At 42.8% G+C, this 14,676-nt stretch overlaps 1 protein-coding gene across 3 annotated transcripts in view; it reads right to left on the bottom strand.

Annotated features, from left to right (window-relative positions):
- Positions 1–12,419, bottom strand: part of Ppp2r2a (protein phosphatase 2 regulatory subunit Balpha) — a 58,652-nt gene extending 46,233 nt beyond the window's left edge. For 2 of the 3 annotated variants that reach the window (XM_032918158.1, XM_032918157.1), the window contains exons 1-2: positions 10,319–10,375; positions 8,457–8,536 (exon numbers count right to left, since the gene is read on the bottom strand). Coding sequence is in view for 1 of the 3 variants with exons in the window: in XM_032918156.1 (XP_032774047.1) it covers positions 10,319–10,393; positions 12,104–12,110 (82 nt within the window). In the remaining 2 variants the exon portion in view is untranslated. Of the gene's footprint in view, positions 1–8,456; positions 8,537–10,318; positions 10,394–12,103 lie in introns of those variants that run through there. The other variant, XM_032918156.1, reaches the window with a different exon arrangement.
- Between the last annotated feature and the right edge of the window lie 2,257 nt (positions 12,420–14,676).

The following is a 14,676-nucleotide window of genomic DNA, read 5'->3' as shown; positions in this document are numbered from 1 at the left end:
CCTGCACCATTTATTAGTTCTTTAATTTACTTATTTTTGAGATTAGATTTTACTGTATAACCCTGGCTGGTGTAAAACTTGCTATGTAGACCAGGCTAGCCTCAAACTCATAGAGATCTGCCTGCTTCAGGGATTAAATGTATGCTGTCAGCTCTTTAAAGTAAAATAAAACAAAGAGAGCAGCCAGCTCTGTAAACAGCTTTACCAAAGCTCTTCCTTACATAGTATACGCCTTACCCTGCTGCAGAAATGCTTTTAGTGTTTTCCATTTTGTAATAAAACTTTTATCTGCCAGGTATTCAAGCCGAAAGTAACACTTCTTACTGCTGTGCCAAGGGTGTTCTGAAGAACTGGTCAGTTCTAGCTGGGTGTGGTGGTGCACACCACTACTCCTAGCACTTGGGAGGAGGCAGAGGCAGGTGAACTGTGATCTGAGTTCAAGTCCAGTCAAGACTACATAGAGACTCTGTCTCAAAAGATATCATCCTCATCATGCTCTCAGTGGCTCCAATGTGTTACTGAGGATTACTGTGACCACTAGTAATGCTGGTGCCACCACTAGTAATGCTGGTGCCACTGCACTGATTAACACCAACCAAGACTCCTACAGACTGACACATCTTTCTCACCATTGCTATAAACAACACAGTATAGAAGGCAAATTCATTGTAACGTATAGTATTATGAAAATACTTTAAATTCATAAATGTTTTCAATTAGTTTAGAGGTTGCCAAACCATACACTGAGAGCAATAAGACTTAGTAACAACTATTTTCACAGTGGTTATAAATTCTGACCAGAAAAATGACTGTGTAGAAACACATACAAACTTACATTCGTCATTAAAAGCTTCATAAAGAATTCTAACCCGTCTAGAGTTCATATCTTTTTCAAAATAACATTAGCAGAAAATTCAGTATTTACTGAATAAAACCCAAACTGAAAATATATCAAAACAAAAGTATGGGCTGGGGGTCCGCAGTAGAATGCTTGCCTTGTATATGCAAGGTCCTCAGTTCAAGGTGTCATACTGGTGTCAGCTTCCCCTAAAATAAACTGCGTTGTAAACACCAAGCAAAACAAGCAGAAAAGCCCAGGCATGGTCATGGTGGCCTATATTCCTAGTACTCGGGAGGGGCGAGGCTGAGGACCGACTTGAACATCTACCTCTTCATTGACTAAATTAAAAATAATCTGAATTAAAACAGGATCAACTTATCCTTTTTTGACAGGGTCTTGCTCTGTATCCTACAATAGCCTCAAACTCACAGTCCTCTGGCCCCAAATCTCCAGAATGCTGTGATTACAGGTACAGCCACAGAGCTCAGGTTGGAGATCAGCATTTGAAATAAAATTGCATTAGGAAAATGAAGACAAGGTAAGTATCTTAGTGGCTCTACTTGCCCAAGATTACAGTTAATACATTAACCTTCTCAACGTGGTCTGCTTATTTCACAGGGCTTTTGTGAAGATTAGCCAATGAATATATATAAAGCAATGGTCCAGGAAGAATGGCTCAAGCCAGTCATCTCAGCACATTGGAAAGCAGAAGCAGGAGGCAGACTGCTATGAGTTCTGGGCCAGCCTGGGCAACAGAATGAGACAGCATCTCCAAATACAAAAAAAGTAAGACCAGTGAGATGGCTCAGTAGTTAAGACTCTTCCCACTGCTAATCTGTAGTCAATCCCCAGGGGCCCACATAAAACACTCCAAGCTGTCCTCTAATCTCCACCATGTGAGTCACTGAACAATATATACATAAACATAATTTTAAAAATGAAAAGATACGCCAGGTGGTAATAGCGCTCGCCTTTAACACCAGCGCTCTGGGATGCAGAAGCCTGGTCTACAGAACAAGCTCCAGGATAGCCAGGACAACACAGTGAAACCCTGTCTCAAACACAAACAAAAAACTAGATTGTTATCTAGCATAAAAACCCCAAAATGCAGGCCACTTCACCAGCTTCACATTACTTAAGATGCAGATGTTTACAGTCTAACAAAAGACAGCACAGGGCTACTTTAGGCATTTCTATGAAAGATACAAATACAGACAAGGAAGGTAAAGGAAGATCCCTGTGGAGCTGGATCTCACTGGAAGTAACAAAATAAACTGCTATCTTAAATTCTGTATTAAAGAACACTAGGCCAGCTTGGTCTACAGAGCAAGTTCCAGGACAGCCAGGGTTAGCCAGAAAAACCCTGTCTGGGGGAAAACAAATAAACAAAGAGGAAAAAATAAATAAATGTATACCACATGAGCCTGTTCTATATAAATGTCCAACAATCCTTGCAGCTGTTGTTAATTAACAACCAGGCCAACTCTTCTACACACTTGGCATAGACAGAAAAAACTCTAATCTGTGTCCAGGGTTTTGTTTTGGTTTTTTTGGGGTTTTTTTTGTTTGTTTGTTTGTTTGTTTTGTTTTGTTTTGTTCTTGGTTTTTTGGTTCAATGTAGGGTTTCTCTGGGTAATAGCCTTGGTTGTCCTGAACTCACTTTGTAGACCAGGCTGGCCTCCAACTCAAAGAGATCTGCCTGTCTCTGCCTTTTGACTGCTGGGATTAAAGGTATGTGTCAAAACTTCCTAGTTTATTAATAATTTGTATATTTATGTACATTGGTGTTTTGCTTGTATATATGTCTGTATACGGGTCCCCTAGAACAGGAGTTACAGTTTTTAGCTGTCATGTGGGTGCTGGGAATTGGCCCCAGGTCCTCTGGACTAACTACTGAGCCACCTCTCCAGCCCTCCAGGTTTTTATTTCTTTCTTCTATTAAGGAAGCAACCTGAGGCACCTTAATTACTCAATTATAATTTCAATCTTCACCTCAGGTAAGAAAAGGGAAAATCACAACTGAGACTGCTAGCAAAATACCGATCTTCAACATTTCAATTTTCCCATTAAAGAGTTAACTTACAATGTCATTATCTGTATTCTTACAACTCATTCTGAAGAACCAGGCAATTTGCCTACTGAGTCAAGCAATGTCCCTCATTCACATTCCACCATTTCCAAGGACTTGACTGATTTTAAATTGGTTATAAAATTTTAATTTTCAATTTATTTTAAAAACTTGAAACAAATGCCAGCTAATTCACTTTTAATAGCCACTACTTCTTATAGACTTTTAATCAGTAAACGTATAAAAGAAAAAAAATTACCTTAAAATACATCAAAGAGAGCTAGAGAGATAGCTCAGCGGTTAAGAGCACTGACTGACTGCTCTTCTAAAGGTCCTGAGTTCAAATCCCAGCAACTACATGATGGCTCACAACTATCTGTAATGAGATCTGATGCCCTCTTCTGGTGTGTCTGAAGAGAGCGACAGTGTACTTATATATAATAAATACATGAATCTTCAAAAAAAAAAAAAAATACAACAAAGAAACTCTGATACTACAAACTGCCAGTGAAGTTATTTACCGGGCAAATTTCTAGAGCAGCAGCATGGCCCATGAAGATGACTAGGTCAATCAGTAGCAAACCTGGTTCTAAAAGATATCTCATACAGAGAAAGAGAAGGTGGTGGTAGTACATGCCTTTAATTCCAGCTCTTGGAAGGCACAGTCAAGTGAATCTCTTTGAGTTCAGGGACAGCAGCCTGGTCTACAGAGCAAGTTCTGGGACAGCCAAGGCTATTTTACATAGAGAAACCCTATCTTGAAGAACAGGAGGGGGAAAAAATATTTTGCCAAGAACCAGTCAACAAGTCTAAATTCTACCAAAACAGGAAGCAAAGATACAATGCATTTTGATTCAGGTTTCATAAAATCAGGTTTTAGGTAACAAAATCCTATCCTAAAATAATTCCCTATGAAATAAAGCTTAAGACTATCAAATATGCAGGTCAGAAATATATTTAAAAGTTAAAAATTATATCTTAAAAATGATTAAATTAGCAGGGTGTAGTGGTACACTCCTGCAATCCTAAGGCTTCTGAGATGGGAGCCAGAGGATCACAAGTTCCAAGGGCGTCTCTGCTACACAATGAATTTAGGAGTCTGTTTAGGAGTGCTACATAAGGAGTTTGAGGCCAGCCTCGAGTTTGATCTCAAAGACCAAATGGAAGTGGGGTTGGGGGAGGAATCCCTGCTGTTTCATTTTACAATTTGAATTCATACTATAGCTATACTATAGTATGAATATACTATACTATACTATACTATACTATACTATACTATAATATGAATATACTAAGAGCTATAGATAGGAAAAAATGAAGGGGTGGGAATAGAAAATGGGAGAACTTGTGGCCTGGCTCTCTACTGATGTGACTGATGGGCACTACAAGCTCATCACACCACTCCACACACTTCCCTTAAAGATCAGAAGCTCTGCTATCAGATTTTATGCTGCAAAAAAGACTCAGACAGACACACAAAAATGAACAGTCAATAACTAGGGAAAATGAAGCAAGTGATAGCATGGACCCCCACTGGTTCAACACTAAACATGAACATGGTGCTAACAATGCAGGCAGACTCTCAAACAAAACACACATGTGGCACTAAAGGGCAAAGAGATGTGGCTGATGATGGGAAGAGCTTAGTCTTCATCTATTAGAGAGAAGACTGAGCTGAAGTGTGTAAAACTGATGCAGCTGCATCATCACTTTATTCCTCCCCAAATGCAAGTGAGCACAAGGAACAATACAAGAGCTTAAGATTGTCTTCAGGATCACAGACAAGGGAGTAAAGGGAATTTGCAGTGTTTCATCCTAGCCATTACTAGGGCATTGGATTCAAAACCAAACAAGCCTGCATAGACCTGCCACCTTCCCCAAACAAACATAAATGTTTTAAAGTATTAAAACCAAAACCAGGGGCTGGAAAGACGGCTCAGTGGTTAAGACCACTGGCTCCTCTTCTAGAGGACCCATATGGCAGCTCACAACTTTTTATAGCTCCAATTTCGGGGGACCTGGGCACCTTCACAGACATACATGCAAGCAAAACACCAATAACATAAAAAATATATAAATCTTTTAAAAACAAATGGCAGAGCTGTGCTGGCACACACCTTTGATTCCAGCACTTAAGAGGCAGAGGCAGGCGTTCTGAGGTCAAGGCCAGAGTGAGTTCCAGGACATCCAGGGCTACATGGTGGAGGTGGAGGTGGAGGAGGAGGAGGAGGGGAGGAGGAGGAGGGGAGGAGGGAGGAGGAGGGGGGGGAGAGGAGGAAAGGAAGAGAGGTGGGGAGGAGGAGGAGGGGAGGAGGAGGGGAGGAGGAGGAGGAGGAAAAAACAAACAAAAAATAAAATCAAAAAGCTAACAAACCAAAAATATTCCGGTTAATCAAAAATGGCCAACATTTATCTATACACCTATCACCCAGGTCAAGATGTTTTAAGCACCCCAACCTCATCAGAACTTCCTCCTATCTGTTTAGAGGGGCTGCTTTTATGCTAACTAATAGTTTTTTGTGATCCTACTATGTCTTATGTGTCTCTAGTCTACAACCCAGTCTTCAATTTGTTTAGTCTCTATAAGTGTAATCAAAACCCGTGTACCATGAGGGGAGGGAATAAAAGCAAAGTACAATGTTCCATATATATGAAGATGTCATAAACTCATTAGCTAACTAGAAGAATTTTTAAAGTCTAAGCATAGTTACATTGTCCTATATTCCTAGCATGTGGGAGGTGGAGGCAAGAGGATCATCAGTTTAAGTTTAAGGTCATCCACAGATTTAAGAGTTTGAGCGTCCACACATAAACATACTAAGCCTTCACTTTGGCCAACAAAGTATTAGCAGCTATTTTAAAAATACTCTATGGGCTACAGAGATGGCTCAGAGGATAAGAACACTGACTACTCTTCCAGAGAACCCCAGTCTGATTTTAAGGACCTACATGGCAGCCCCACAACTGTCTGCAACTGCAAATCTAGAGGTTATCTAACACCTTTATCTGACATTGGTGGGCAAAAGGCACACATTCAGTACAAAGATATATGTGCCGGCAAAACATCTACATAAAATAAATAAAACAATCCCCCAGTTTCTTCAACTAATCACCTTACTTGCTCTAAGCATTTTTTTTTTTTTGTTTTTTTTTTTCGGGTTGGGGGTCCTAACCCGGGCCCTTGGCCTTCCTGGGCAGGGGCTCTCCCCCTGGGCAAAATCCCCACCCCCCTAAGCATTGAAATAAAAATAAATCTTTACATGGCTCTACAAGAAAGGCATGCTCATGTGCACCTGAAATATCAGCACCGAGGCAAGAAGATCTTGAACTCCATGCCAGCAAAGACACATTAAAAAAGAAAGGAGTTCTGAGCCACAAGAGACACAGTCTCAAAAAATATCAGGCCAGATATGATAGCACTTAAGAGGCAGTTGGAGGTGGATCTCTGTGAGTTCAAGAACAGCAAGCAAGTCCCAGGATCACCCAGGGTTACTCAGTAAGACTACGTCTCAAAAACAAAACAAACCCGTTCATTCTTTTTTTTTTTTTTTTTTTCCGGAGTTGGGGATGAACCCAGGGCCTTGCGCTTCCTAGGCAAGCGCTCTACCACTGAGCTAAATCCCAACCCCAAACCCGTTCATTCTTATGAGCAAGGTAGTGGGTTTTTTTTTATAGTTATACATTCATTTAAACATCAAAATAACACTAAGTCAGGGTTTTTAGTAAACCTTTTATAATAGATTTCACAAGGTAAACTGATTTGCCCAACACCACAGTAATAACTAAGGAAGACTCAAACTTTAGCCTAAAACCTGAGTCTGTGCTCTTAACCAACTCAAAACAAAAAGTTACAAGTCAAGAAAAATCAAAGACTTAAAATACACAGTGTTATGGTGACCTCACAGATTTTGAGAACTCCATGACATGAAAAAACTAGAATGACAGAATTTAGTACCTCAACTTCCTCTCAGGAAGCTACTCCAAAGATAAAGCACACAAGCTACATGCCTGCAGACCTGTGTAGATAGAACAGTAAGTAACTTAGCATCTAAGTGTCCTGCCTTGAAGACCAAACAGGCAAAGACAGCAAGAGCCCGTGGCTGAGTGTCATACTCAGTTCTGTACCTAATAAAAACTCCTAAGCCTTGAGAAGTCAGTCTAGTAAAGACATAGTCTGAATTAAGGCCCGTCCCTATTGAGTCAGCATCTTAAAACAACTTATCAGTAGTACTAACATGGAGCTGCCTCCTGACATCTTTGAGAACTAACAAAAGCAGAGAGAAACAGCAGAAATCACTTCATCCAGTCCCATCAATTTTATGGCTGAGTACAGGAGCCCAGAAAGGCTAAATGCAAAGCAGCAGACTGAATTGTTGGAGCACTTGTTATAGCTACAATGTCACTGCACTATGAAGCTGCAAACCAGAAACAGCAGGGCCCTGCCATCAGCTATCCTACACTTTTTACCTCTCTTCTTCCTTTCAAACCCTAGCAGAGGAACACTGGCACTCCAGCTATCCAATGCCTACTGTATGCCAGGCGTTGTTCTAGGCCAAGCAGTTTACATATGACATTTTCAGAGAAACAAAGATCTTTGGCACTAGGTTTAAAGTGTAACTAGAGACTGAAGGTACTAAGTATAGCATTTATTTAACAAAGTAATATAAAATAGATTTTAAAAATGATTTCCACAGGAGGTAATTAAGAAGTTATAGGTGTGATTGTGGGTGAGTGGGATTCTGGTAAGGGAACAACTGTAGGAGGATGTCAGACATATCAATGGGATTAACAGGCTGGGGATGTAGCTAAGTGGCAGAGCACTTGCCTAGCATGCACAAGGCCCTAGGTTCAAACTCCAGAATAGCAAAAACAATCTGAAGTAGAGTGCATAGTGTTTGCTTGTACAGTCAGTATCAGTTCAACAGCCTCATTAGCTTAAGAGAAACACACTGAAAAGACATACTTTGCCAGCTGAAATTTAGTTTCTAAGCAGTGGATCCAATGATCCATTGCAGATTTCCAAGAAAGAAGACAAACCAGAGTTGTGTTTAAAATTAGAGGTATAACACAGGAAGAAAATGGTACTCATTTAAGAAGTTAACGCAGCTAGGCATGGTAGTCACGCTTTTAATCCCAGCACTGGAGAGGCAGAAGCAGTCACATTTCTGTGAGTTCAAAGCCAGCCTCGTTCCAGGACAGCCAGAACTACAGAGAAAGTGTCTCCCAAAGAAAGGTTACAAGGCAGGTATAGAAGATGAACTACACAAATAAATCAGCATGTCCTGGCTGCTGCCTGGCTACAAGGGCACAGTCAGACAACATAAGCTATTGAGAGAAAAAAAAAAAAAATCAGAATACATCATTAACAAAATGCAGGCAGTCTAAGGGCCACGATAACAACCATTTAAAGATAATAATCTCTATCTATGGGCCATGTATAATAATCATATTCTACATTAGAAAAGCAAAACTTCCCTTTCATAAACATAATAGACAAAGGTATACAAACTATAGTTTCCAAGAATCTGGAAATCAAAGCAGTGTAACCTGAAAACAATGTTGTTGATGTACTTGTGAAGACAGAGCACTAGAACAAGTCCTGTTCTTCAAGCCTCCAAGTCTTCACACTGTAAGTTAGGAGCACACTGTCATTACACATACCCTAGAAAGTTATTAAACAATCAAGAAGAGCAAAGTGAAGCTATTAAGAACTGACAGACAAGAATTAAACTGATCCATCACATATATTTTGTGTAGTATCACAAACTATCACTTGTTTTGGTTAAGTAATTGATGTTCAGTTTAGAAAATCAATTTCTTCTGATTGAGTGAAGTCTTCTCCCCATGATTAACAAGAAGTAACCCGAGTTTCTTAAGGGTAGACATCTTATATTCTAGACACCACACACCCAGTTCACACCACACACCACACAACATTCAGGAGACCTTGGATAAGGGAATAAACAGTGCAACCAAGAAAGGTTTTCCAAGTAGAGAGCACTTTCATAATGTGGTATTGCACAACTACACAGAGCTGAGGAGCCAGTATCTGAGGGCCTACTACTCAACAGGTAATGGAGTCACAAAATCAGGAATTTGAGACTCCTCCCTTCAACACAGGATTTCTCAAAACGAGTTCCACAGAAAAGCAGCACAGACTGACCATCACTGAATCATTCCTAAACCCTTTTATCCTTTCCAAGTTTCTGGTCTCTCATGTGAGAAAGGGATGAGGACCACCAGAAAACAAAGGTGGGAGAGTCTGTAAGACGCAACAAGTTTGCCAATGACTTTCTACAGGACTCACCCCCAACACCATGCACACATTGGTGACAAATGTCACCACACAAGCATCTCCTTAGTCAATAGTCTTTGGACTACTACCACCTGAAAAACCCCTCACCACAGCAGCAGAGAACCACAAGGAAAGGTGCCACCTAGAGGGGCACACATTTTCACAGACAACTAGGAATACACAGTCTTCTTTGACTACAGTTTAGAAAAATCCCACTAACTTTACTGGGGAGGCAGAGGCAGGCGAATGGATCTCCGAATTCAAGAACAGCCTAGTCTACATAGAAAGTTCAAAGCCAGCTAGGGACAGACAAGACACAGACACAGACACACATCCTCCACCACCACACCTCCCTCTCTCTCTCTCTCTCTCTCTCTCTCTCTCTCTCTCTCTCTCTCTCTCTCTCTCTCACACACACACTCACACACACACACACACAAGCACACACACAATAATCCCACAAACTTTAAATATTTCTGAGCAAAGAATCCCTTTTAAGATTATTTGTCTCTACCACAAAAGATCACTCAGACTGCATCCAAGACCTTGACATTCCAAAACTTCAGATACATTTTGAAATAAATTAGCAAGTTTCTATCTCAAAAAAAAGTCCCCTACAAAACAGTGATTTATTATATCTTATCTATCTTAACCACATACACAAATCCCTGCAACATAATAAAGTAAATAATTTGAGCCAGCATTTTCTCAGCAAACATGTAACCAATACTACAACTTCAAAGCAGTTATGTTCAAAAGAAACTAAGTCTCCCCACAGAATAAGAGGTGCTGTTGGGAGCATTTCTGAGCTAAGCATAGCTGGTGTCAATCTCTCCTCTATCTAAAGACAAAACATGAAGTCCAGTCATTTATGTGTAGAATTTATGTAACAAGAAAACCTTAGTCACACACACCTTAGAACACTTACTGATCACCTTTACTTCATTAACTCAATGAAAAAAATAAGATAAACAAGCCATAAGAAGATATGCAGACTTTTCAGAAAGGTGATTTTTAAAACTATCGTCCTGCTTCTTGGACAACAAACACCAAACATTGAGTTCCTTCGGTACCCAGGAATCAATACTCAGGTGTCATTGTTAAAATTTCTTACCTTCTGCTACGTCATCATCAACTGCTCCTTTCACCTGAGAAAAACACCATTGAATATCATTCCCTCCTCCAGCTCCTGGAAGAATAAAACATAGCAATTAAAACTGAGTTCTGTTCTGTTTACGCTCATAAACACAGAGATGGTATCTGTGGCTGGCAGGATACTCCCTGCATAACTACCACTGATTTGGAACCAAATTAGGCTCCGAAAGTTGGTAGTATATTAAAAACAAATCTGCAGGTATGAAATATTCAAAGGCATACAGCCTAACAATAATTATCAGCGTACAGATACTCAAAACCGCACTTCTGCTTTCCCCTCCCTTTAAAGACAGCCAGAGCCTTTCAAGTAAGACCTACCAGGGGGAAAAAAACCAACTAAGTTAATTTTCCTTTAAAGGTACAAAAGGGCCACAAGAGTTATAAGTCTAAACTACCATGAAATATAGAACGAAGAGAAAACTTCGGGAACATTACTGCCAGAGAGGAGGAATGATTCATGTGGGCTAAGCAAACACAACACCCATTTCTTTGCATTCGTGAGGAGCAAATCACTGGCTGCAGACAGAGGAAAAGGGGCGGAAATGCATGCCTGGGAAGAGATGGTCAAAGGAAGCTGCTTCTGCCTCCATTCACCCAAAGGACCCAGAAAAAGCAACTTTACTAATCTGTCATGTCCTACAATACAGCTCCAATTATCATTTCATTGTTCAGCAAGGTCAAAGGGCAGCTTGTTTACATTGCAAACAGTAAACCAGCCCAGCATAACTTCTCTAAAGGTCCTATTATCTATGTAACTATTGAAAAGACAGGAAAATTTGTTTAATCTCCGACACTCACTGCCCAGCACTAAAGAGGAAATGGAGCGGGGAGCACCGCCTGGATTTCTGGAAAAGAAACTGAATCTCAATCTAGAATTACTCAACTAGATAAAGGGCTTCAATACTAAAATGTACAAAGATAACCGACTCTCAAACGACATTAAACCTCGCTTTTCCTTTACCCACTCCTTGCTAAATTATTCCCCAATCAGGCTTTCTCCCCCCTGCAAGCTTTTATAAAATCCCTCTCCCTTTGGCTATTTATATCGCCGAACTCCACAACTATTTTAACTCCAAGAAACCCTTCTGGGAAAAGGACATCTGCACAAACGCTACCGTGCAAAATGCAAAGTTTAAATTACCTTTTTCTCCCACCCAGCCCCCACCACGAGTCTTTGCAACTTCTATTAAAGGCTTTGCATTCATGAGTGGCAAAAAAAAAAAAAAAAAAAAAAGTCAAGGAAGGGAGCACAATCGCAACAAAATTCAGGCTTACATCCTCAAAACCTGATTTACCCATTAATGTTTGTGCGGCGCTGCGGGAACTGTGAGTGGGGGGTTATATGATTCCATTGTATTTTAACTTGCAAAGCGCTCTTCCGTATTATCAGTCCAGAATACATCTCTACAGGAAGGTTCGCAATAGACCGGGAAGAGGAATGAATATGTAAGGAGGAGCGGAGGGAGCAGGGTGCAGAGGGGATCCATCTGCACGCCTGCACCCGCCCCACCCACGTCGTCTCCCACCCCCACCGCACCCATGCCCTGTTCCTGTAGTGCCAGGCCCCGGGCTGGGCCTCCAGGCCCCACAGTCCCAGCTCAGTGCCAGGCCCGCCCGCCCGCCCGCCCCGCACTCGGCCAGCGCCCCAGGCCGAGGCCCCGCCACCACGGTCGCTAGGGGGTGACGGAGAGCGCGCAGAGGAAGCGGCACCCTGTCAGCCGCCCAAGGGCCGTTTCTCCTTTACCTGCCATGTCGCGCTGCAAATGGTGACCCTGCCGGGCTCGTCGGGGCCTCCGCGACCGGGGCTCAGCCCCCTCACCTGGGGATGGGGGGATCGAGGGCGCGGATGGAGGCGGATGGCACCTGAGGGGGGAGGGGACGGGGACTGGGGCGGAAAGGAAGCAGCCCGGGCGGAGCTGTCGGCAGGATGGTGGCGTTCACTCAGGGCGTCCTGTCTCGTGCTCCTTCTCCCGCGGTGAAGACGGCAGCGGCGGCGGCAGCAGCGGCGGCGGCTAGGACAGCGACGGCGGCCCCGGCGGCAGGGGCAGGCGACTCCACTTTCAAAATGGCGCCCGCTGGCTGCCCGGTGACGTCACTCGAGGGGCGGGCCGTCTTTGGGGCGGGTTGCTCTGTGTTGGTCACGCCTCCTTCCTGCCTTGCTCTCGCCCCGCCCGGCCCGCTAGGACCCTAGAGAAGGTCCCTATACGGAGCTAGAGCTGCATTTAGTTAGCTTTGGCTGTGGATTGAATGTGCCAGGCCGCGGTGCCCAAGTGACCTAGGCCTGGCCTGTCTGCACCTCGCACTGTCCCAAGCCCTTGAGCCAGGGTCGGGACTCTGGGATGGCCTCATGTGTTCACTTACGCTCACCCACTTGGTGAGCTGGCTCTCTCTAGAGAATACCCCCCCTTTTTTTTTTTTTTGCTGTTCCAGTGACCCTGTGAGTGAGCTCCGGGGGCACCAAAATAAAGAGACAGTGATGCACACTCGCTACTGCCTGCCCAAGGTGAGAGTTCACTGAGCCCAGAAGGACACAACTGGGCTTGTTCCATCTGGGTGAATTAGATTACCTTCCTGTGGACCAGAGCCCTTGGCTACTGAAAGCAGTTAAGAATAGCTCTCCACAGAAATTGAATGTTGTGAATGGCACAAAAAGTGGCCCAGATCTGTTCAGATAAAAGTGGTGAAAATCGATGATTAAGAAGCTATGTTCTGCTGGCTGCGGTGGGTGACACATGCCTGTAATCTCAGCAGCACTTATGAAGTGAATTTTACAGGTTCTAGAGTTCAAGGACAGCTGAGTTTGAGGCTAGCCTGAGCTATCTGTATGAGACCTTGCCTAACATCACACATCAAACACACACACACACACACACACACACACACACACACACACACACACACACACACAAAGTAAGCTAAATCTATTTAAATGTAAACTCTCCCAGTCAGATTCTCTGACATTTCTCCCATTTCCTAGTCACCTTTTTTTTTTTTTTTTTTTTTTTTCGGACTGGGGACCGAACCCAGGGCCTTGCGCTTAGGCAAACGCTCTACCACTGAGCTAAATTCCCAACCCCTTTCTTATTCACCTTTAACTAGGTTGGATGTCCTTGCTTAATAATGTCAGTTCTCCTGGTGGGGAGGGGTAGTAGTGGTAGATGCATGCCATTAATCCCAGCACTCAAGAGGCAGAGGCGAGAAGATCTCTGGAAATACAAGGTCAGCCTGGTCTACAGAGCTAGTTCCAGGACCGCCAAGGGCACACCAAGAAACCCTGTCTTGAAAGACAGGGGGGAGAAGAGGAAGAGGAGGAGGAGGAAGAGAAGGAAAGAGCAACTACAAAAACAATGTGTCAGGTCCAAAGGAAACTCCAATTCCCCAAAATGCAAAAGGCAGTCCACATATCCAGAAATGAGCTCAACACGGACTATAGGAAGATTTCTGGCAGTTAGATAAAAAACTGCACTGCCTTCTACTAAAAGAGTCATTTCCCTTACTTCTGGCAAAAAGGAGATATAGCTACCTATGTTGCCTAACTGTATATCAAAGCACATGCTGGTATCACAAGAACCTGTTACACATTTCAGTCCATGCCAGCATCCTGCCCTTCTTATCCCTCCCCTCCCCTAAACTCCCTCCAGCCCTCAGGCATTCCTCTCCCAGCTACTCCTTACACCCTGCTATTCTGGCTGTTTCCTCTATGTTTTATCCCCTGCTATTCTCTCTGGCCATGTTCAGTCTGTGTTCTGGACTCTTCCACATGCCTCTGGCTGTTCTCTCATATCAATAATCTCCCCAACCCCCCAACCAACTCTGAAGCAGCCGTGTTGTCAGTTTATACAAATAGTCTCATAAAGTATAATGCACTTTTCTGTTTCCTTAAGCCACATTAAAATGATCTCAGCCTGTGTCTGTTATTAGACAGAATTCTTTGAGGCTAGGAAGTATGTTATTCATCTCCCTATCACCAACCGCATAATTCATGGGATTAATGGATGAATAAATAAGTCTTTCTGGGTTGGGAAGAAAAGCCACTTAAATGTTGGCTCCTTAAGGTTTGCTGAATTGTAAATATTTTCGCTCACTCTTTTTTAATTTTAAAGATTTATTTAATGTGTATGAGTGTTTTGACTGCATGTATGTATGTGTGCCACGTACATGCCTTATGCCCTCAGAAGAGTGTGTCACACCCCTGGAACTGGAGTTACAGTTGTGAGCTGCCGTATAGATGTTGGGAATTGAACCTCAGTCCTCTGCAAGAGCAGCTAGTGCTCTCAACTGTTGAGCCAACCCTCCAGCCCTCATTCTTCTTAACTC

Source organism: Rattus rattus, chromosome 12, assembly GCF_011064425.1.
Source record: "Rattus rattus isolate New Zealand chromosome 12, Rrattus_CSIRO_v1, whole genome shotgun sequence".
Lineage (NCBI taxonomy): Eukaryota > Metazoa > Chordata > Mammalia > Rodentia > Muridae > Rattus > Rattus rattus.
This window is presented reverse-complemented; position numbering and strand designations above follow the sequence as displayed.